The sequence below is a fragment of the Erpetoichthys calabaricus genome, chromosome 1, assembly GCF_900747795.2.
Source record: "Erpetoichthys calabaricus chromosome 1, fErpCal1.3, whole genome shotgun sequence".
Classification (NCBI taxonomy): Eukaryota; Metazoa; Chordata; class Cladistia; order Polypteriformes; family Polypteridae; genus Erpetoichthys; species Erpetoichthys calabaricus.
The window spans coordinates 269,508,404-269,533,445 of record NC_041394.2 but is presented as its reverse complement, the minus strand read 5'-3'; the positions used below and the strand labels follow the sequence as shown (position 1 = coordinate 269,533,445).

The 25,042-nt window shown below is 36.6% G+C and overlaps 1 protein-coding gene across 1 annotated transcript in view; it reads left to right on the top strand.

Annotated features, from left to right (window-relative positions):
- Positions 1-25,042, top strand: part of sema3e (sema domain, immunoglobulin domain (Ig), short basic domain, secreted, (semaphorin) 3E) — a 161,151-nt gene that overhangs the window by 78,284 nt on the left and 57,825 nt on the right. Inside the window, exon 5 of the mRNA XM_028814961.2 lies at positions 23,589-23,682. Coding sequence (XP_028670794.1) covers positions 23,589-23,682 — 94 coding nt within the window. The remainder of the gene's footprint in view (positions 1-23,588; positions 23,683-25,042) is intronic.

The window sequence follows — 25,042 nt, the reverse complement described above, 5'->3', positions numbered from 1 at the left end:
TATCTCATTTTCATCTTTTGGTTCCTTTTTTTAGAACTTAGTATTGTGTAATTCCTTTCACTTTTTTTCTGGTTTTTGATTTTTATTTTTTTAAGAAGTTAAGATATTCAGTGGCCGGTTTTGTTTATCTTTATTGCTAATTTAAACAAACAAACAAAAAAACCTTACACTGATCCCACCGGATACATTCCATTAACCTTCAAAGTTAAGTGAAAGTAAGGTATAAAGCCAAACCTTATATATATATCGTCAATCCATAGAGGTTGGCCTTTGCACTCACAGCTCGAGGTTTGGTAATGATTCTTCAGCAGGTTCACCTAACGTAAAACTTTCTACGACTTTTACCTCTTCTATAGTCAAATTTGATTGTCTTCTAGGGCTCCAACAAAGACTGTGAGCGACTGTGTCAGCACCGATCTGAGGACCTCACTAATCTATCCAATTAGTGGTAGGGACTTATAACTCACACTTACTGGGAATTCTTCGTTCATGGGAAGCAATTGCAAGCCCCAGCCCCCATCACGAATGGGGTGTAACGAATTACCCACACCACTTGGAGCCGGGTAGACAAACATCGATCCATTCAGTGAAGGACACGTTAAGATCCTAGAGATCTAAGGGCATCACAGAACTGTTTATTGCTGCTGCCTACTTTGCGTGACTTTGAATAGGTATGAGCAGGGTGCGGGTGTCACAAAATGGATTACACTTTTGTAGATGCAGATAAGTGTCTGTAAGAATTTAAAGTCAAAAGCAAATTAACAGAAGCCACAACACTGCTGAGCTAATCCAGGAATCTGTTAAGCCACCCTGCACTTTGCTACAAAATGTATTGTAGCTTTCTTACTGTATGGGTTGGCTAACACCGTGTTATGCTCAAATGATTAGGGTTCGATTTCTGACCATGCAGTATCAATATTTCATCCATATATGTGCCCAATAACTTTTTGGGTATTCTCAGGTTACTATGCTTTTGTGCACTGTTCCAAAAATGTATCTGTATTCAGTGGAGTAGCTAGGGGGGGCAAGGGGGACATCTGTCCCCGGGCGCAGCATCCAGGGGGTGCCAAATTTCCCTTCCCCATTGCATTTTGGCAAACAAGAGGGGGCATGAAATCTTCAGCTGTCCCCGGGTGCTGAAAACCCTAGCTACGCCTCTGTCTGTATTACCTTAATTAGTGACTCTAAACTGGCACAATATGAATATATATATATATATATATGTGTGTGTGTGTGTGTGTGCGTGTGTGTGTGTGTGTGTGTGTGCGTGTGTGTGTGTGTGTGTGTCATAGTGCCCTACAGTGGACTGGTCTTCTATCCAGTGTTGGTTTCTTCCTTGCACCTGATGTTGCTGAGAGTTTTTACAATTGCGGAGGCACTAGAGGTAGGTTGTTCTAGCAATGGATATATCAATGGACAGATATTTAATTACAAACGTCAAAAGCATAAAAGCAATGTAAGTCACTTGCTACCTGGAAAGCTGACAATAAATATGAAGAAAATCTGCACATTCTGAACAGTTAGTCTATTAAACCAAAAATATCTAGCTGGCATTTTTGACTATGATTATTACATCAAGAGTAAAACAGAACTAAAACAGACATGTACAATCTAGTACCTGTTGAAACTAAAACTTTTGAAAAATAATCCAAAACTATTCTAATTGTTCAACATCTTAAAAATGTAATGTCAAAAGAGGAATTTTGATTTACAATTTGTAAAAGAAACATTTTTTCATTTTTGCATTCATTTCTGTTTATAAAGCATAAAGTAACAGTAGTGTTGAATAATCACATCATTGAATTATTCATCATTCTTTGGAGCATTCCCCCTTAGGATTTATCTTACATAATTTATTTTACTTCTTATTTCCTTGGACATTTAATTTGTTTATTTTTAAAACCCCTCAACTTCTGTGTTAGTTCAGCAAGGCATGAGTCAGAATACTGATAAATTAAATCAAACATCCAAAGAATACCTAAAGGGAAGTATTCACAATGAAATAAACTCAAGAAAAGAAGTTATTTGCAGAAGAAAAGAAGTAATTTCTTTACACTTGCAAAAGGTCAGTCAGTCTCTATTAATCAACTTTATTATAGTACAATTACACATCAGGCATGTTGTTGGAGACTGTAATAAACTGGGCAATAACAAGTTTCAAATTATTTCTTGCATATTACATGTGGAAGTTTAATTTAAATTTCCTAGGCTGTGGAACATTTCACTGTTTATCTGAATTATTGTTAAACCAGTAACGGCATACTGCATGATAACATGCAGTGAATATACATGACTTGAGCATTCCTAGCTTTCCTCCTCTTTCTCTGTACGTTTAGCATTCATTTGCTCAGAGGTTAACACGCTTGCTGTTTCCTGAGCAGCTCTTCTTTTCACCACCCTAGTGGCCCACTTCTTCTCTTCTTTCGTCAGCATGTTTTCACGTTAAAACTGATTAAGTCAGTGTTTGTGTTGCAATTACTTAGTATGTTTTCTTTAATTTTTCACTTAAGCTGGCACTTAAGTCTTCAATCTGCCTCAAGAATGATTTAAGATATGAAGAGATAGAGGAAGTGATGGCGAAGGTGGTAGGGATGAGAACAGCGCCCGTATGCGTGTGCCACACAGCCACCCTGCTGACCGCTGCCGAGAGTTGATTCTGCAATAAAATAAAATAAAAATAAAAAGAGTAATAAATATCATCACCCTGAAAGCGGACAGTAGACTTCACGTAGTATATGTGAACCAAATTTCAGGCTGCAGGTTATTTGATTTTTGAGCTTGATCTTCCTGGGTTGACCTTTGACCTTGGAGGTCAATCTTCACCCTGAAAGCGCATAGTAGAGGTCATGTATTATATGTGTACTAAATTTCAGGTCAATAGTTCAAACGGTTTGCGAGCTACAGGTGATTTAAAATCCTAGACAGACAAATGGACAGCCACGGTAGCGTATTATATAAGAAGATTGCACATACCTCATCCTAATTCTTTTTACTGTGCTTATCCTGATTGGGGTCATGGTAACCAAATTGTGAACGGTGCTAGGACACATGCTAGGCAGTTAGGCAACTTCTTCCAGCATCTCCTTGGAAATTCCGGGACCCTGCCAGGCTATCTGACATATATAATCTCTACAAATTCTCCTCAGTCTGGCCCTAGTGTCATCTACCAGCATAAAAATCCTCAGAATTGTCGCTGCACAGATTTACGGTCAGTTTCATGATCACTGCCTTCTTCAATTATAAAGGAGACCCAGGGTACCTGAACACAGTGGAATCTTGTTGCTTACCCTTTACCTTCGTGGAGTGGACAATGACTTCAAATTTATAGCTGCTGATTTTCATTACCATGCGCTCACTGTGGACTTATAAGAATAAATTAAATTTGACAAACAAGAAGAGACCATATTGTCCATCTAGTTTGTTAGGTTAACTTTGCTTTTTCAGACAGAGATTTGGATTTCTCAGCTCTCATTCATAGCCCACCTTCTGTTCACTCTCCTTTTCCCTAGTAAACAGCAGATAATACCAAGACTACCATATTTCTTATTCATTTACAACCTGTAAGATGCATAAACATCCTATCTTTGACATGCAGAGTTTTTACACTAATGTAGTGAATATGTGTTTATTTCTGTTAAGTTGTCAGTTAAGAAGCTTTTGAGGAATGATAGCTGCTGTTATCTTAATGATGTATTTATATTGCCATTTTGTTTGTATGAGTTTCACAAAATCAGGTTCCATGCATCTAATGTTAAGGAAATAAAACAAAATATTTGAATAATCTACTACAAACTGTATATTTAAAAAGTATTACTGCTAAATCATCTTCTGAATCTTGTGCAATTTCAGATCCCATTTACTTAGATTTCCAAACGACTGTATCTCATAACAAGAAAATTTAGATTCACCCATAAATCTATCTAACCATAAATCTAATTTATGAGTGGCCAGCCTCTGGACAGCACCCCCTAGAAAGTTGTGGAACATAGGGGGCGCTTCCAGAGAGGTTTCAGTCAATTAGATGACTAATTCCACTTTGTCTCTATTAGTTATCCCTATGCAGTAACACACAGGTACTTGGCCCCGGAGCAATTGATAATGCTTCAGTCTGCTAGCTGCTGAAATATTTTGCGTGTTTTATTGTTTTAAAAGTCCCAAGCCCGGATAAATGGGGAGGGTTACGTCAGGAAGGGCATCCAGTGTAAAATTTTGCCAAATCAATATGCGGACAACAATACAAATTTCCATACCGGATCGGTCGAGCCCCATGTTAACAACAACAGCCACTAGTACTGTTAGCCAACAGGGTGCTGGCAGAAATTGGGCTACTGTTGGCCGATGAAGAAGAAGGAGAAGAAGAGGGGGGAGATGTGTCCGGAGGCAGGAGGAGAGGAGAAAAGTAAAGAGAGTGGAACTGAGGGTAGGAACTTTGAATGCTGGCAGTATGACTGGTAAGGGGAGAGAGTTAGCAGATATGATGGACAGAAGGAAGGTTGATATATTGTGCGTGCAAGAGACTAAATGGAAGGGGAGTAAGGCAAGGTGGATTGGAGGTGGATTCAAATTGTTCTATCATGGTGTGGATGGGAGGAGAAATGGGGTAGGAGTTATTCTGAAGGAACAGTATGTCAAGAGTGTTTTGGAGGTGAAAAGAGTGTCAGGCAGAGTAATGATTATGAAGCTGGAAATTGGAGGTGTGATGATGAATGTTGTTAGTGTATATGCACCGCATGTTGGGTGTGCAATGGGTGAGAAAGAAGATTTTTGGAGTGAGTTGGATGAAGTGATGAACAGTGTACCCAAGGGACAGAAAGTGGTGATTGGAGCGGATTTCAATGGGCATGTTGGTGAAGGGAACAGTGGAGACTAGGAGATGATGGGTAGGTATGGTGTCAAGGAGAGGAATGAAGAAGGTTACATAGGGTTACAGTAATCCCTCGCTACTTCGCGGTTCACTTTTCGCGGATTCACGACTTCGCGGATTTTATATGTAAGCATATCTAAATATATAACTCAGATTTTTCGCTGCTTTGCGGGTTTCTGCGGACAATAGGTCTTTTTACTTCTGGTATTTGCTTCCTCAGTTGGTTTGCCCAGTTGATTTCATACAAGAGATGCTATTGGCGGATGGCTGAGAAGCTACCCAATCAGAGCACGCAGTTAAGTTCCTGTGTGCTGCTGATTAGCTCAGCGACGGAGTGCTGCATTAACCAGGAAGTCTCATCTCACTCATTCAGCATTAATGTGCTCTTGCTACTGCATTCAGGGAATTATCACCTTCATCGTCATCATTTTTACTGCACAGCATATTCATCACCATCATCACGTCATATATAGCTACGTGTACTTCGCTATACAGTAAGTGTAAACTTATCTACTGATTTCATATTGCTTAGCAGTTGTCCCTGTTATTAATAGAGTAAAGGGTGGGTTGTAAACAATACAGGGAGGGTTTAAAAACGTCCAAATACACGTTAAATAATTAAATAAATATGGTGTCCCTACTTCGCGGAAATTCAGTTATCGCGGTCGGCCTTGGAACCTATCTCCCATGATAAGTGAGGGATTACTGTACTTACAAGAGTGGAGGAAAATGCACACAGGTAGATTACATCTTATGCAGAAGAGTTGATCTGAAGGAGATTGAAGACTGCAAAGTGGTGGCAGGGAGAGTGTAGTTAAGCAGCATAGGATGGTGGTCTGTAGGATGACGTTGGAAATCAAGAAGAGGAAGAGAGTGAGGGCAGAGCCAAGGATCAAATGGTGGAAGTTGAAAAAGGAAGACTGCAAGGCTGAGTTGAGGGAGGAGGTGAGGCAGGCACTGGGTGGCAGTGAAGAGATACCAGACAGCTGGGAAATTACAGCAGATGTAGTAAGGGTGACAGCAAGAAGGGTGCTTGGCGTGACATCTGGAAAGAGGAAGGAGGAAAAGGAAACCTGGTGGTGGAATGAGGAAATACAGGAGAGTATACAGAGGAATAGGATGGCAAAGAAGAAGTGGGATAGTCAGAGAGATGCAGAAAGTAGACAAGAGTACAAGGGGATAAGGCACAAGGTGAAGAGAGAGGTGGAGAAGGCTAAAGAAAAGACATATGATGAGTTGTATGAGAGGTTGAACACTAAGGAGGGAGAAAAGGACCTGTACCGACTGGCTAGACCGAGGGACCGAGCTGGGAAAGATGTGCAGCAGGTTAGGGTGATAAAGAATAAAGATGGAAACATACTCACAAGCTAGGAGAGTGTATTGAGCAGATGGAAAGAGTACTTTGAGAGACTGATGAATGAAGAGAACGAGAGAGAGGAGGTTGGATGATGTGGAGATAGTGAATCAGGAAGTGCAACGGATTAGCAAGGAGGAAGTAAGGACAGCTATGAAGAGAATGAAAAATGGAAAGGCCATTGGTCCAGATGACATACTTATGTAAGCATGGAGGTGTTTAGGAGTGATGGCAGTGGAGTTTTTAGCCAGATTGTTTAATGGAATCTTGGAAAATGAGAGGATACCTGGAGAGTGGAGAAGAAGTGTACTTGTGTCGATATTTAAGAATAAGGGGGATGTGCAGGACTGCAGTAACTACAGGGGAATAAAATTGATGAGCCACAGCATGAAGTTATGGGAAAGAGTAGTGGAAGCTAGGTTAAGAAGTGAGGTGATGATTAGTGAGCAGCAGTGTGGTTTCATGCCAAGAAAGAGCACCACAGATGCAATGTTTGCTCTGAGGATGTTGATGGAGAAAGTTAGAGAAGGCCAGAAGGAGTTGCATTGCGTTTTTGTGGACCTGGAGGAAGCATATGAGAGGGTGCCTTGAGAGGAGCTGTGGTATTGTATGAGGAAGTCGGGAGTGGCAGAGAAGTATGTAAAAGTTGTACAGGATATGTACGAGGGAAGTATGACAGTGGTGAGGTCTGCGGTAGGAGTGACGAATGCATTCAAGTTGGAGGGATCGGCTCTGAGCCCCTTCTTATTTGCAATGGCGATGGACAGTTTGACAGACAAAATTAGACAGGAGTCCCCATGGACTATGATGTTTGCTGATGACATTGTGATCTGTAGCGATAGTAGGGAGCAGGTTGAGGAGACCCTGGAGAGGTGGAGATATGCTCTAGAGAGGAGAGGAATGAAGGTCAATAGGAACAAGACAGAATACATGCGTGTAACCCTGAGTTTGTGAATTCAAATCCCACTACTGACACTGTGTGATAGTGAGCACATCACTTCACATGTCTGTGCTGCAAATGGAAAAACAAATGAAATGTAACCAATTCAAAGCACAACTTTACAGGAAATTGTATTTTTTTTAATTGAAATGAGTAATCAGTAGGAATAATGTGAAATCTGACTACGTATTACTATCATTATTAGATGTTTATGATATTCATTTGTTTGAGTCATTCATAGTATTTCTCTTCATTTTTTCGACATTTGTATGTAGTCCCCCTTGAAAATATGCAGTTGTAAATGCATATGCAAAGCAGTTCTTGAAGTGAGTATACATAAGTGCCGCTACCCTATGTGTTACACTGATGTACAGTATTAACATGAAGAGTAAGGAGCAGGGAGCAGTAGTTTTGAGGGTCACAACGCAGTTTCTGTTGCTTTTTCATTAGAATTTTAAGTGACATAATCTAAGACCAACACTAGGGTATTGTCCAAGTTAAGTGAATGAAAAGTGGTAGTCTCAATTGAAGTTACCAGCTCTGTGTCCATCCAAGGGCTGGAGGTAGACAGAGTGGAATGGATGACCATTATAAGTGTGGGTATGCATCTAAGAGTGCTAGTAAACAAAAGCAAAAAATTGAGAAGTTCCAGATGATTTCAAGCATCAATACAAAGAATGTTTGGAAAACGGAAGGGTGGAGCATCCCTGTTCAAAGTTAAGAAGATGCAAGTAAATGTAAGTTGGAGTGTGAAGTCCCCTTTCAAAGTCCATAGATACAAATGTATATTACATTGGAGTAGCTCAAGGATTACCCATTAACTTTAAACTGACACCGTCCATCCAGAGGTGTTTCTGGGATGTGCAGGTATCAGGGTCTTAGTCCCCTCTGTAATTTTTGTGTGTGGTATTATATGTATGTAAAATCAAACAGCAGAAGGGAGTGGAGAGATCCCTTTGAGCTTTTGCAAACATTCTTATAATGGTATAACGTTGTTCAGAGGCTATATTGTATATGATAGACACTATTGTCATTTATATAACTGAGAGGCAAAAGCCTTTGAAGGCTGTACCACCCTCCCGATGCCACTGCATCACTCCTTGCTGGTCATGGATTGGAGGACACCATTTCCACCTCTACTTTTGTCTGAATCAGTTTTTGCTTCTGTCGGAGAGACACCTATTCATAGCCACAGCACCTGGTACTGACACTCAAGGTTTATAACTTGCTTGCTAACCATTGATTTTTGCATCTTTCTGGAGCCTCACCAAACTTTCACTTTCCATTTCATAACCTGACTGTAGACACCAAATATGATTTTGTCCCTATTTTCCTGTCCTAGACACCACCTGTTCTTTAGTTGTTCATCCACCCATTTAAGTTAGTGCTACTGTTCAGCCTATCAGTTGTTTCTGCTCCATCCTTTGTTTGCAAAAAACATGCTCTCAAATCCTATACCATACTGCTAAATTTCAGCTTTTTAACTAAATGAGAAATAGTGTTTTTGTTGATGAGCGAGTCAATGAGTTGCTTAGCCAGTCAATCAATTTTGCATGATACATACTGTATGTACTGTAGATTAAGAAATGTATTCACTAGCAAAAATAACTTAATAAAAACATAGTCTGTTTTGAAATTATGTATTAAAATCACACAGACAGAGTATCAGAACTAGCAGCAGATGTGATTTTTTTTTAAATGTAAGCTCAAAAACATGCACCTTTGTCAGAGTCACCTTAAAATCAAGGTCTATGTAGTGCACCCTTGTGTATTCTCATGGTACACTGGGGGGGCCTTGGAGGAATAAAGGCTGAGATCCACTTGTATAGAGCAGGGGTGGGCAGATTCAGTCCTGGAGGGCCGCAGTGGCTGCAGGTTTTTGCTCAAACCCAATTGCTTAATAAGAAGCCCTTATTGCTCAAGTAACACTTCAGCTTCACTTTAGTTGTCTCACTCGTTAAGATTTTGAACCCTTATTGCTTATTTTAGTCTTAAACAGCTGTATTCTTGGCTTTTAATTTCTCCTAATTAGCAATACCATGCAAATGACAAAAGAGACCAGCATTTCTCCATTTAGCTTGTTTTCATTTACACCTGTGTGTATTTTTCATGCACTATTTGGTTTAATTAAATACTTGGAAGGAAAGTGAAGAGAAAAAAGTGAAGCACTGAGAATTACTCGTCTGTTTTAGACTTCAAATCATTTGGATGATATCCTTAGAAAGGAAAATAAATCTAGGATATGAGAATGACCTGACATGGTAGAGTTAAAGCACTAACAAGCCATGAAATTAAATAATCGACAAGGATTGTTTTTTAATTAAGCAACTGGGTTGGAACAAAAACCTGCAACCACTGCGGCCCTCCAGGACTGAATCTGCCCACCCCTGGTATAGAGTAAAGTGAGGCAACTTTGGGGTCAAAAAGGAGCTGTGCCCATGATCCTTATATCAAGGAGCATAGAACCAGAAGAACGGTGATACAATTGTTGATTTGACTAATGTACAATTTATGGGGCCTTTTTTGTTTTAAATATATTTTTAAATTCAAGTTTTATTTTCAGAATTAACCATCCTTCTGGGCATTGACAAATTCAATAATATTAATAGAAATTATATGCAATTTTGTGAGAAATAAATAATGATACTAGTGGTCTTTTATATTTGGCCTAACTATGGTGCACAACAATTATTTTATAAAGTTAGTCAGACAGATGTCTACTGTATTTCACAATCACATAAATAATGAATTAATTAACTCAGTACAAATGGAATGAAAATGAACATCTGTCTCCAGTGGCTTTAATTGTTAAGCATCACGGTAGATTATTACTTTTTTCATTTATTTCATTTACTTTTGGCATTTGCTTTCCTCAATAGAAAATGACATCTGAACATTTATTATAACATTACACGGCTCATTTAATGAAACTTTTTTTTTTGGCAACCTTTAGGTCAACCTTTACTGGTATTAAAAACTCATCATTAAAAGAGACATTTTTTCTGACTATCTGTAAACATTAGTAAATAGAAAATTAGTGTAATTTGCAAAAAAAATCATAAAATATGCATTGTACAGCTGGGATAATTAGATTCACCTTAAGTAGCTCATTATTTTCTGAAACTGCAGTTGTGATAAAACCTTGTGATTTTTTTCAGTTATTTAACAATAATATTTAATGTAAAAGACAATCTCTTTAACTTTTGGACTATTTATATTGCATTTTGCCTGTTCAGAATACTACCTTTATGTAAAACAAGTGAATAGTTTTATATGCATTTCCAATCAATAATTTAATGTACAAGGATATAAAAGTAAAGGCAACTTGAAAACCATGATTTACCTCTGATGATGAGGTTAAGGAAGTAGGGTATTTCTGGATTTGGAAGCAGTCAAAAATCTTCTTCTTTCAAAGGAATAAAGAAGTTAGTGGAATGATACAAGATGTGCTTCAAACTATAGGGATACTATGTGAAGAAGTCATATAACTGTTAAGTTCATCTGCTAACAGTTACTGGCATTAAAGGGAAAAATACATTTACTTTTGATTCTCCTTCATGTTACTTTTTTGCTTTCTAACCACAAAGATATGTGCAAAACTCACCATCGTCAATCACATATGCCTACTGCTTCAACCCGATGAACCAAATGTGCTCAATAAACAAACAACTGCCCTTTACGGAAGTTGCATCACATGACTATAATAAGCCCAAGTTACAAGATCACCGCATAGTAAACAGCGCAACCTAACTGAATGCTTAGGGTGACCAACAAACAACCCCTCTGCATGACTCAACTGGATTGAATGAAAATGCTATTGCTGTTTTTTTTTCATTTTTACCCAATTTTTGTTCTCATTTTAGTTTATTCACATATCACAAATTTTTATTTTTATTTAATTTTAGTTTCTCAGTTTGCCTTAAGTTCATTTCTCGTGCTTGTAAAACGAAAAACAATATTTTTTGTTCTATTTCTCGCTTTCGTTATGAATATATCACTGGTGTTGAATCATGGGATAAAAGGCCAATCCACCAGGTACATGGTTTTTACTGATGACATCATGTTGTGTAGCACCAGAACAGAGAAAGTGGAGAGGAAGCTGGAAGAATGGAGTAGGGCTTTGGACAATAGAGGATTGAAGGAAGAGAGAAAGAAGACAGAAGATATGAGGTTTAATGATGATCAGGATTCAGTGGTTAGCCTGCAGGAAGAATTATTGAAAAGAAGAGATACATTTAAATTATTTTATATTTGTATATTGAATCATTAAGCTTATGTGCACCCATCATGCAGAGCTGTTCAGATTCTGTTTTAGTATTTGGGTCAAATTCACCAGTCATCTAGTGAACATTTATTTGTCCTGAATTCTATAAAACTCAAGCAACCTCCTTAACAATCACATACTTTTTTTTTTTTACAGCTACATTTTATTTTGATAAGAACGGACAGGATTATAGTTCTGTTTTTGTTGCTATGCAGTTTGGGGCCTGACTAATGCTGACCATTCACATATCACTAAAATCCGTACCGCGCTTGTCAGAACAAATCTGTACCCTTGTCTGTTCTGCATTCCATTCTCACTAGTGTAAAATCCTATTATAGTTAATGTATAATATGTTCATTTAAGCACATGCCATCCCCTTTCACCCAAAATCAGTAATTTTAGCAGCATAGAATTACAATTATGCAGTTTCATTAGTTTTCACTGAAATTAGTAAATCTCAAAATTTAATAAAAATCTTTTAAAAATATACATTAAAGTCCTTTCTCTTTCAGAACAGCTTTGACATGTAAGAAACTAAACATACCCACTTTTACCAGTCATGTAATCCACAAAAACAGCTGAAATGACACAAATCAAGTCTCACATGTCAAACTAATCATAACAGATTTTACCTTGTCATTTATCCAGTATAAAGTAGTAGCCTTTAAAAGTTTGTGTACTTGCGTTTTCACAAGCTTGTAACCAGTAAATGTTGATCATAACAGTCCTTTCATCATTTGATCCTTTTTTTCCTGCTTAATCCAGTTCTGTCACCACAGGCCTTAAGGCTGGAATCTTAAAAGTGGGTTATAAGTATCACAGAATTCTAAAAAGCCTGCTGTATTTCTTACATAGCTGTAAGTTCATATAATTCGTTTTCAAAACCTCACAATCCAATTCAGGGACTTGGGGGTCTGCAGCCTATTCTGACAACAAATTGTACATGACAGAAAAAAAACCAGACAGGGTATCAGTCTATTCCAGGGCACACAGACACACACACCTCCACAGTGGGTCAATTTAAAGGCATCAATTCACCAAATACTGTATGTCTTTGGAAAATATGATGAAAACCAGAAGAACTGAAGCAAAAACCATACAGATACAGAGAGGATGTGTAATTATAATACATATAACAACTGATGAAGGAATTTGGATCCAGGACACTGAATCTGTAAGGTAACAGTGATAAGCACTGTGCTGAATTAAATGGCTTTGTTCATCTAGCATTATTTTTCCTTTGAGTTAACTAAGGTTATTTATATGTGTTTGCCTTAATTATGCTAAAAAGCATACTTTCAAGTTATCATTACTAATTTGTTAACATCCAAAATGATGTTCACAGTATAATGCCTCTTTAGCTTAGTGGAATATTGCTAAAATGCTTTCCTTTTGCCACTGACCATAAATCTTACACATATGTTCCATACTTTAGCAATATATAACACCTTCACCTGGACTCAAGGATTTGCCTGCTAGGCAGTTAGGGCTTTAGCCAATAAGGTACACCCCTGGTCATATATTGTGCTGTTTCACCCACTATGCACGGACTGTCTTGTGAGAGTGTCTTCTCTCACCTCTTCTAACCTGGAATTAATAATGAGCTCTTAATCCCAAGGCGGGAAACCAGATAACATTCCCCAAGGTACTTAATCCAATCCAGAGCTGTAAAATGGGCTATGTTCTATCCCAAACACATTGGTGACAAGGCCGGCACTAAACCTGGATAGGCCCACTCACACAGGGGTCAATATAGCTAACAGTTAACTTACCACACATGTGTTTCAGGATGTGGGTGGAAAAAACGAACAGCCCCGAGAGCAATCTACACAGACACATGGAGACTGTGTACCAATTCATTACGAGTTTGCTCACTCAAACTTACATTCACATAGAACCAGTGCATTTTTTTGTTTTTCATATTTCAGTTGGGTGTGGTGTAGTGGCATACAGCTTAGGGCTTCAACTTCATAGCTCAAATGAACCGAGTTTCATTCCTGACCTCATCACTGTTTGTGTGAATTTTGCTTATTTTTCCACATGCTTTTTCCAAGTCTTCTCATTTTCTCCTAAATTGCTGTGACACATGTGTTAGAGTAACTGGTGACTCTATACTGAGCCAGTAGGGGTGAGGTCACAATGCCAGGGCCTGGTGTTCTAGTCATGTTTGTTCTTTGTCTTATATTCATCTACTGTTGTTTTATTGTTGTTTCACTTGGCAGAATTTGATGCAGCTCTATGCTGTGAAGAATTAAATGGCTCTGTAATGAATTACAGATATATACTGTATGTTATACATTATACTAACAATATTTTGTTTGTGCTCTATCTCTAATCCATGTTGTGCTAAACTTAAAGTACACTGAATTCCCACTCTGCTTTACATCTGTTCTCTGCATTGCTTGTCACTTTGCTGTAGTAAATCATTTTCCATCTAATTCTAGTTCAGTTCCTATCCTCCATCTGTTAATAGAGTCTTCTTAAAATAAAGAAATTAATTGCAGATTTACAAAATTGTCATATGTTTGGTAGAAGCTACACCTCTTGTACCATGCAATATAAATGACCAGTAAAGAATTCAAAATCTTTCAATAATCATTTCTAATTGGCTACAGGAGAGGACAGCTCTTGGCACTTTTATTGCTTTCTTTGTTTTAACAAGTAAATAAATAACACTGGGTAAAAGATTTGCTTCCTGAAAAATCTTTGGTGATCATGAAAGATAACTTCAAGCTGATCGCACATACAATATCAGATTGAATATATCTTGTTTTGGAATTAGGAGAAACATGAAATTATTTTTTATTGATTATAGTGTATTTAATCGCTTAATGATACTGACATATTTTATCAGATCAATTGAGCTAAAAAATGTTTCACTACAGAATTAATTTATACTCAGCATCTGATGCTTTATGTTTCAGTGTCCAACAATACTTGGACATCAATGATCGATTTCCATTTGCCCTAATATTGCTTTTCCATCATTGCAATGTCGTTTTGAAAACTATCACCATGTTCATCACTGACTGCACCAAGATTAGCAGGGAATGTGTCCAAGTGTGAATGCAGAAAACAAATCTTCACTAACATGTTGCCCTTCATGGTCTTGTTTGCTTGAAGCACGTTGGCAACTAGATGAACAGAGTCTGGTGCTCTGCAGCTTCCAAGAAAATTCTTCACAATGCCTTCCACATGCTTTCCTCTAACCCAGTTGGCAGATCATTTAACTGCTTATCATTGATGATGTGTCTAATTTGTGGACCAACAAAAATGACTTCCAGAATTAAATCAGTTATTCATGAAAACATCTGTCTCAGATATTGAAAATTGAAATTCTTCATCTTGATTGTTTAACGTTTCCACAAAAGTTTTCATCAGTACAAGTTTGGGTCAACAAGTGGTTTATGTGTCACATTAGAACCAAATGTTTATGGAGTGGCAAGTTCTTTTTAGCATGGTTATCCTGTTAAACAGCAGTACTTGGTATATCTGAGCTGCATTCCTAGTAGCAGTGCCAGTACTTTAAGATTACCACAGATGTTGTAACTGTTGTACTGTATATTTATACTTATGACAGGAAATAACAAAAATAGGCTATTGCAATAGAATGACACATGATGGGAAAATGTAATGGTGACTTTTGTGAATAGCTAGGAAAATATCTATAAGATACATCCAAATGTGTTCAGGAATCAAGGGTGACTTCTACAGTTTTAAAATCTCTGTAATTTAAATAAGCTGCATTTTTTGTGTTCTTCTGCTGATGAAGGAGGAAATGTAGCCATCTCATCATCTGACTATATGCACAATGATCACAACATGTGGTATATTGTTTTTACTGTTTTCTACATGCATAAATTACCAAAAGAATAATAATATATAATTATTACTGACATTCACTGTAGATGTTCACAAATTCTTTCAACTTTTGCCTATAATACAGAAATCCTCGTCTTCTTTTATTTAATGAACATTTGTCCTTTACTCTACCACTGAATCCAAAATTACAATACTCTTTGTCAATTTTAAATCATACCCATTTAAATTACATACAAAAAAAAACCTTCTTAGTGGGCGTAACTGTGTAATTACTGTGGCCAGTTGCTCCTATTCCTTTGGGTTAGGTTCTGAAGTTTCTGACATACTTAACAAAAAGCAGAACCCTTTACTTTAATTAACTTACACATAAGTACAAAACAGAAAGAAGACTGCTTTAGCTCAAAATTAAAATGACCTTTGAGAAATAAAAATTGCCTGTTCAACATATGGATAGGTGGCATGACATCAGGAAATCTGATTAATTCTGTTTATGTCAATTTTATAATGCGCAGCCTTTTTCTGCAGTCAGCTTTGTTTCATTGTCTGTTTGTTTTCTTAAGCTACAGATTCAAAAGATCTTATCTGACAGTACTTCATAAGCAATAGCAGTGCTATTCAAAATGAAAGAGCAGATTTCAAAAATTTATTTCAAACAAACTGTATAAGACAGAAACACATTCCACACATCACTGGATAGAGGAAAGTTCAAAGTTTGGTCCTATGGTCCTTGAGGTTGCATGCGCTCAACATGAACACCATGTGTAGCGCAACAAACATCAAAACATTAGACCATTTCTTGACACACACGTGTCCCTAGTCACTGAATTCACAGCTTCCTCAATTCGATGTTGCAAATCTTGAAGATTAGCGGGCATAGGTGGAACAAACACTCTTTCTTTAATGTACCCCCATAGATAAAAATCGCAGTGGGTAAGGTCTGTAGACCTGGGAGGCCATAGACAATGAGCAAGATCTTGTTGTCCACCTCTTCTAATCCATTGTCTTGGAATGGTGTCATTCAGGTAACGCCAGATCTTGTGGTGTTGTCGCTGTAAATGAGAAACAGCGCTCGGTAGCATTCACTGGTACTTTTAGGTGGGATTTTAAACTTTGAACTCTCCTCTTTCTGGTAATGTCTGGAATGTGTTTCAGTCTTATAATGTTTGTTTGAAATAAATTTTTGAAATCTGCTCTTTAATTTTGAATAGCCCGGTATTGCTATGTTTAACATTTATAACATAACATTCAAACCGTAGGCTTCAATGGACTAGGTTTTAGTCTGATTGATGTTGTCTATTGCCTTGTGCCACACACTGGCAATAAAGTTCCATAAAATTAATCTCACATGAGTGAAGAATCCAATGTATAATTTAAAGAAAGCTGTATCTCTATAATACAAAGCTTGTTTTATGTTAAAATATTTTTCTCATTATAGATGAATTTTGAGAAAGCATTGGTAACATTATTTTCCAATCTAGAAAGATAATGATATTCAGCTAAATAAAGTTTTAATGTTAATTACCGCTGAGCACTGCCCAGAATTTGTTCCTTCCTGTGATCAAATATGCTCTTGTTCTCTGCAGCCCTAAAACCAGATTAAGCAAGTCCACTGAAGTTCAGAACACATTTATAAACATACTGTAAATATTTAGCACACTAACTAGGCACTGTAATACAACATAAGGCCAATACTGTTATTTATGTACACATTGATGGTAGCTGCCAATAAATATTACTGGTTTAGTATGAGCCATTATGTATAGGTATTGTGCTGCCTGTGAAGGTTGTCTAAATACAAGTAATAGAAGCCTCCAAATGATGTGGAAGAGCTCGTTGCTGCAGGAAGAAATTTTGTCACTTGATCCTTTTACATTTCATATCAGCATCAATTCATTTGATCTAAGTTTCACTTGCTTAGAGTTTAAAGATATGGCTCCTTTAGCTTACAATTTTGTTTTTATCTTTTTTTTTTCTCAAAAGGTGTTGCATGCCTTTTTCACTAGAAGTTCAGAAATTTAAAATCATTAATTTAACTATAATTTAATTTTAGGATAAATTAGGAGTTCTCTGAGCTTGGTATTGTGCCCCATTTATCTACTTCTGTTTGTATGAATATGCTGCATACAGTAGGTATTCCCTGGAGTGTAGCTGTGAAGATACTGGAGGGCCTGCACTTTCTTTCTCATTGCAGGTAAACCATAAGTCTCATCCTTCCTCAATGAGCTACACTTATCCTGGACTATCACTACAGCTGGTCCCACTGCCTATGTGTGATATAATACTTCATCTCTTCACACAAGTATTGTCATCTAATTTTATTTGACACCTCTGCTGCCGGAGGTTTACTGTCTTTCTTCTCTTATAAGAGTCTAGACTTTTTCTCAAATTTCAGCATTGTGTTACATTGTTCAGCCTCTCCTACTAAATGTTAGTGGCATGTGCCACTGAGCTTCACTCAGTGGTATCACCACACCATCTTTTGTTTGTGGCTTGCTGTCCCAACTACCACAGAGTGGTGCAGCATCTCTCTCAATTCAGTTCTTGTCTTCTTCAAATTCTGTCTTCTAATTGTTCTCCATTAGCCAAAATGGTGCCACACTCCCAAGGATGTGTAATATCTTCAAATTTTCCACTATTCACTTGAGTCAAAGAGCCCATTCTGGAAGCTCCTTGTGTAAAAATTCAAACAAAAGATATAATAATCTGTTTTTGTATCTTTTTTTTTACTATTCACGTGCACAAGGAAGGTTGTGGCATGTGACATTATGGTAGACATAATGGGACATGTTTGAAAGCATCAAAACTTTGACAGACTCTTTAAAAATATGTCTTTGTTGTCCAAGAAAAATGATTAAAAAGATACATTTCAGGCTCCAACAATTTGTTTCTGTAATGACCTCAAGTTTAAGTTTTGTCTGCGATATAATGATCTCTTATGTCAATGATTCTACGCTTGCTGCATCTGACTGCTTGCATTTGGATTGTCTTTCAAATATCTCTTCCCTTCTGATATTTATTAAATTCTATCTTGATCTGTATTTTTTTGGAAAGTTCAGAAGGCTCATGACATCAAATATTTCACCTCAGGGGACCCTCTCACAGCACAAAGTATTGTCCTTAACTCATATTATCACTACTGAGCCAGACTGTTCATTGCAGGAACATCTTGAATGTTAATAAGTTTCTTATGCTGAAACACTACAATCTATGTGATCTCACACTTCCTAAGGGTCTCTGTATTGTCAAGACTTACAGCAAGCAGGCAGATCTTACCAGGATCTTCATGCTGGCAGAAACATTGCAATTTGTGCACACTCTGGTGTGCTTCTCAGATTTATTCTTTCTATTGTCTATTCTAGCTACTAAAGTAGGTTGTTCTAATAATCCACTGCACTCTTTATTCTCACTAATAATCCAATCACAAACACAAAATACTCAAACTAAAGAAAGCACAATGTTATTTTAGTAGGCCCAGGAGGAAGATGGGGAGTTCACAGAATGCACTGACATGCAAAAATCCTTTCATGGAGGAATCTCTTCCTAGTCTATATTTCAAATTTAGCACTCAGGCCAAAGATCACTATATTTCTCCTATAATGTTTGTAGTTATATGAATATGAATAACTGCTGTTCTCTGGTTGCTCAAGACTACAGTACATGAATGGTTCAAGATGTGGCCTAGCATTTGCATTGTAAACAATAAACATAAACTTTATATATTGCTTTCTTCTCACACTTAGAAATAATGTCTTAGCCAGACAATGTAGTCCATAAACCTTCTAGGTGTAGACAATAATATTGTTTTATTCATATAGCACACTTATAGATAATACTTTTCTAGCGTACATTTAAAATGTGTTTTCATGTAACCTGTTTTGCTGTATATCTCCATGATTCTGAAATCTCTCCGCATCAGTTGGTATTTATTTAGACACTGTAGCTGCACCCCTAATTTACTGTTTTTCATACTGAAAATTTGTTTCATGTTTATGTACATTTTGTTATATGAAGTAATTATGTAACATGATGTTTCCCATCTAAACTCAGTAACTGCCCTCAGTTTACCTGTTCTGCACTGCATCTGTAATGTATTTCATTTTATTTTAAATATAATACAAGTTAGAATAAACTCTAATTTCCTGAATTAACACTACTTCCCTTTTATATATAAGTTTAACATAGACTTATGCACTTGTAAATATAGATGTAGACCTTAATGTTTATATTTTTTCTGTAACATAATGGAAAGAAAAGACATACATATTTTTTCTCCCTTTTAGTTTGTATGTACTGTACTTTCCACAGATTACTTCTATATACAGAAACATTTTAAACATTATTTGTTTTTGTTTATTATTAATAATATAAATCTATGTGCCAAATAATTCATTTTATCAGCCCTTCACTATACATTACTCTAATTTTTGTTCCACATATTAAATGGTCAGATTTGGTAAGACTGTACTTGCAAACATACTCATCAGTAATCATCCATCCTTTTGAAACATCTGATATTACAGAGGCATGGATCACAATTCAAGTAACCAGATACCCATATAGTCAACATTCAGATTACCAAGCTCACTTTTTGGTGCATCTTAAACAATGCATTAGAAATGAAGTCTCTTTTACCTGACAAAATTTTGAATAGCTATTATGTCTTTATTTTTTATATGCCATTACATTTTTATTTTGAATATATTAATATATAAAACCTGCCTGTCTAATTCCTGTAAACAAGCATGTTAATTAATATTGGGATGAAGCCACTCTATTAATGAAAACTAAGACTAGGGAAAATAGCACACTTTAAAACTTTATATGGTTGAAAATTTAAATTATATTACCAGATTAACCCTAATTTTATTTTTAAAAATTAGAGTACCTACTGTAAATGACAGTGTATGGAAGCAGGTTTTAATAGTCAAATTAGGTGCCATCACAATCATTTAAACATATACATATTAAAAAATGTAATAATTCTGTACATGCACATAAATTAGTCCTAGACTTTTTTTAAGTTATTGTTTTTGGTTTTTTTTTGTACTTGGGAAAAAAAATTAAAGACATTTGTAACTGATGTCCTGTCTCTTAGGCTAATTGTTGTTCATAAGCTCAATAGAGCTGCATGTCTGGCTTCATTTCTAAGGCATGCAAAATAGTTGTTCAGGAATATTGTAGAATACATCAACTGCTAATGATGAGCAGACAATATTTAAAGGATATTTCTGTTTAATTTCCATCCATCCATTTTCCAACCCGTTGAATCCGATCACAGGGTCACGGGGGTCTGCTGGAGCCAATCCCAGCCAACACAGGGCACAAGGCAGGAACCAATCCCGGGCAGGGTGCCAACCCACCGCAGTCTGTTTAATTTCAAATACTGAAAATAAATAGATAAACAAAGACCACAGATATGTTTGGATGATTTAACAGGAAGTGGCAAAATCCTACCCTTAGTGTGAGTCAACTGTCCTCAGTGATATTCAACAGACTTAACACTAGTAGGCAGCATCGATTCAGTGAGACATAGTCAAATTAACCAGAAACCAGATACTGGCTTAACACAATTAGACCACCACTGTTTACTGCGACATGGACAGATTCATAAGAATCAGACAGCCACAAGTCAATGATACTAGACGGATACTTGGACAAGGAAAATAACAGAACAGATTAAAACAGAAAGACTTGAAGTAATTTTTTCTGAAAACTTTTACTTAATTCAGAGTTTCTAGTTCCCAACCCTAAAAAAGAAAAGAATGAAATGGTATAAATAAAATTAAAGAAACAGTCTTTATCCCAAAAAATAACAAGCATATTTTTGTTCTTATTCTATGCCTTTTTATTTAACAAAAATATTCTTTCTTTTTGTCATTGTTTTCCAAGAATAAGCCACCCTCATCCTGTCTTCAGCAACCAAAAATCAAGGCATTTACATGTGTTTTATTAGCCTGGTTATTCACAGAGCTGTGGTTTCTAAAATGCCATATAAACCTTTATTCTGGTTAGAGAAACTGGGTTATTGGTCTCTGAGAAGCCTGGTTAACACACATAAATTTCTCCGAGGGTAAACTGGTTATTTGGCCATGTCAACCCTTAACCAGGTTAAAGTTTAGAATTTTCTAGTCTGCATATGTCTGTTGCTCTCTGTTTGCTCTGGTTAGGCAATCTATCTCATTATTCTTTCTCCTGGTTGAAATAAACTGACTCAATATTTCAAAAATACTAAATTTATGTTGATGATCTATCTGAATGTAGAGTGTTAAGCTCGGTAGCAAAATCTCTTGAGCAGTAACGTGTTAAAAGTGATGGGTGTTAAGTAGTTCAATTATTTTTGTAAAGTAACAAGCAACCTAATGCAACATTTATTTTATTGAAGTAAAAATACCTGCATTACAGTTATCTCAACAGGACCTGATGTAAGGCAAGAAGCACACAGTCCTTTGCAGAAAAGAGTGTGCTGTGAGCAATCCACTAACAGAAACATTATCACAGCCAATAAATTATAACTGGATTTTTTGCAGTTCAATGATAGTTATAAATTCTTTGAGAAAGTAATTTAGGATGTACCCTGTAGAACAGCTGTCATGTGACATAAATGGCAGCACACTACCATGATTTTCCTGTCAGCAACAACTTAACATACATTATTTTTTGACAATTGGGGGTTTACATTTATAAAAATCTGAGTACATACTGATGGCACAGAGACAGATATTTATCCAGGTGGTTTTCCTGGACAGGCCTAAACTCTGGTTGTGCAGAACATTTGTAAAATGCAGCAAGTAGATACCAAACTGTCTTTAACACCATGTACACCACAACTGGAGAACTATGAAATAAAATCAGACAATCAGACACTATTTTTATGACACTCAAAGAAACTGAAGTATATAGAAGATTAGCACAGGCCCAGCATTCTTTCTTAGAGATACTGTTCTTAAAATTCTCCTCAAATTTCAAAGAATTTTTGGACAGCTAGGTTTTTTTCAATATAACAGGATTATAGAGGGTAGATTAAAAGATCCTAGTTGAATAAGATGACGTGACAAATGATAAACGCCTTGTAAAATATCACTTTTTTCATATTTGAAGTCACACAGAATGTTTCTCTGTTATAACACAGATGAGTTTATAGATTTGCGAATACTTTTCAATGGGAGATTTTGAAATTTCAAATCTTTGTACAGCGCAATCTGTTTGAGAAATCTCAATGAAAATTGAACTGCCTCAACAAAATCTTTGAAGAATAAGTGCCCCAAGTTTCAACAAAATTGGTTCTTGCGGGCTGGTTGTTTCATGCTGACAGACGGACAGACATGACTATTGCAGTAGGTGCTTCTTACCTAATATGCGAATGTACCTAAAAGCGCTATGAGTACTGTTAATGATAAAGAAAAGAAAAGAAAAGAAAATTGAATGCATTGTGTATATATATTGTAAAAGCACTTCCAAGAATGCCTTTCAGAGATCATTTCTATGGTAAGAGAGCTTGACAGGTGTATAGCATAATGCACTACATTACACCACCATTTCACGCAACCCGATGAATATATATTGACGATCTCAAATCTTGACCAGCCCTATGCTAGTTTTATTGTTAAATAATTTGCATTGTTCTACATATTTTCGTAGTATAAACATCCACACAATCAAAGTGCTATCAAAAGTCATTTCATGGTCATCCACCTTTCCAAATTACTATGAATAAGGAAACACTGTAGAATGATTTACAAGAATCATTTCCTAATATAACCATATCCATGTATAAACACAAAGGTTACCAAACCAAAAGTATCTCCTTGTAAAAGAAGTCAAATGTTTCCTTAGGACTTTATAATCTTAATGACGTTACTTTTTTAAAAGAAGGTTTAACTTTAAAACCAATCCCTTATTTTGCTCAGCAATCTGGTGCTCATGAGCACCACACCAGTATCCTCACTTCTAGACCAGTAGGCTCCTACATATCTAAATATTTAAGGGCCATTGTAGGCCTGTTTAATCATAAAATTTATAGAAATTTATAGAAATCTGTGGCATTGCAATGATGTATGATTTGTTTTTTCAAGATTTTGTGCCTGATTTATTAATTTTTGATTTCTGCACTTCATTCATCAGCATTTAGAGGCAGAGCACTTATGTATTTTATAAGTATTCTATCTAGCCTTTCATTTCTTCTCAGTTAGTTAGTAAATAGCCTGCCTTGTCACTCCCTGATTTGCTCCATTGGAAAAGTTCACTCAACTGTGATAATATGCTGTGTATGCTTTTCATAATGCATACTGCAATTTGTTTTGGTGATGATTGAATTCATTTTTATTTTTATGCTTTGTTTTACTAGGATAGACTATTTGACTTGGAAACAGGTTCTGTTGAAAGTGGACGAGGCAAATGTCCATTTGACCCCAACATTTCCACAGTTTCTGTAACAAATAGTAAGTATTCTGAATCACAGTAAGTAAGTTCAGTCTTTATATACATAAAAAAACTTTTTATTTCAGCACATATTTTTATACAAGTGGTATCCATCCATCCATCCATCCATTTTCCAACCCGCTGAATCCGAACACAGGGTCACGGGGGTCTGCTGGAGCCAATCCCAGCCAACACAGGGCACAAGGCAGGAACCTGGGCAGGGTGCCAACCCACCGCAGACAAGTGGTATATGACTGCAAATTTTTTTAAGTGTACCTCCGAGTAAAAAATCACAATTGTGATTGCATGTTGAGAATCACTAAGAATGCCTCTTGTTAATATTGTGTGAATTATTAAGAAAAATCAATGGAAAGAATAAAGATGTTGTGCACATTTTCTGTGACACGCTCCAGGTCCCTTTACTGTATAAAGCAAGTTCAAAAAACAGATGGGGACTCACATTGAAATGATTATGAAGGAGGATCTTTCGTTCAGCATGAGACCCAGTGATCTTAGGCAAATTAAGTGGACACCTTTTTATGATTTCTTTAGGTTTTGGATGTCACCCCCTAATTGTTTAAGACGAAGACTTACTTTGAGCAATTCCATCTCCATTGTCAAACCATTTTAATCCACTCCAGGTTGGATGTGGGAGAGCCTATCCTAGCAGCATCAATTGCAAGGCACAGAACAATTGGGGTGGCAGTCAATTGCAGGTCACAGTCACACACATGCTTATATTCACACTGATGGGGGTCTGTTTTGATGCATGAGTTATATTGTATCTAATAGGCATGTCTTTGAAATGCCACTGCAAATTTGGAGTATTTAGAGAACAATCTACACAGATATGAAGAAAAACTGAACAAGCTGAAAGTGTGTGTTTCAGACACACTTCTATTAATTTGTGCACTGAAAAACGTATCTAAGAGTCTATGATCAAATAATGCAATAGGATAGCATAGCATCCCCCTTTGATTAATTATATCATGATCAGGGGAAGAAAATTTATACCACTTTATTATAAAATAGAAGTGGGAATGGACACCAATTTTCTTTATCTTCCTGTGGTAACCATTTAAAAAACTTGAATGTTTTACGTCAGTTCATTAACAGGACAACTGACACAAAGATCAAGGCAAGTGTGACTTTATCTATTAAATAAAGCCTTCAGTGATTACAAGCAAAGAAACAAAGACTGGATAAGAAAAATACTGTAAAATGGCTTAACTACTGCAGTGGTTCCCAAGTTCAGTCCTGTGGGACCTCTGTGGCTGTAGGGTTTTCTTCCAATCAATTTCACAACCAGTGACTCATCTTACCTTTAATTGATTATGCCCTTTATGTAACTGGTCTTTTATTTCTTCTCTTTTTTGAATT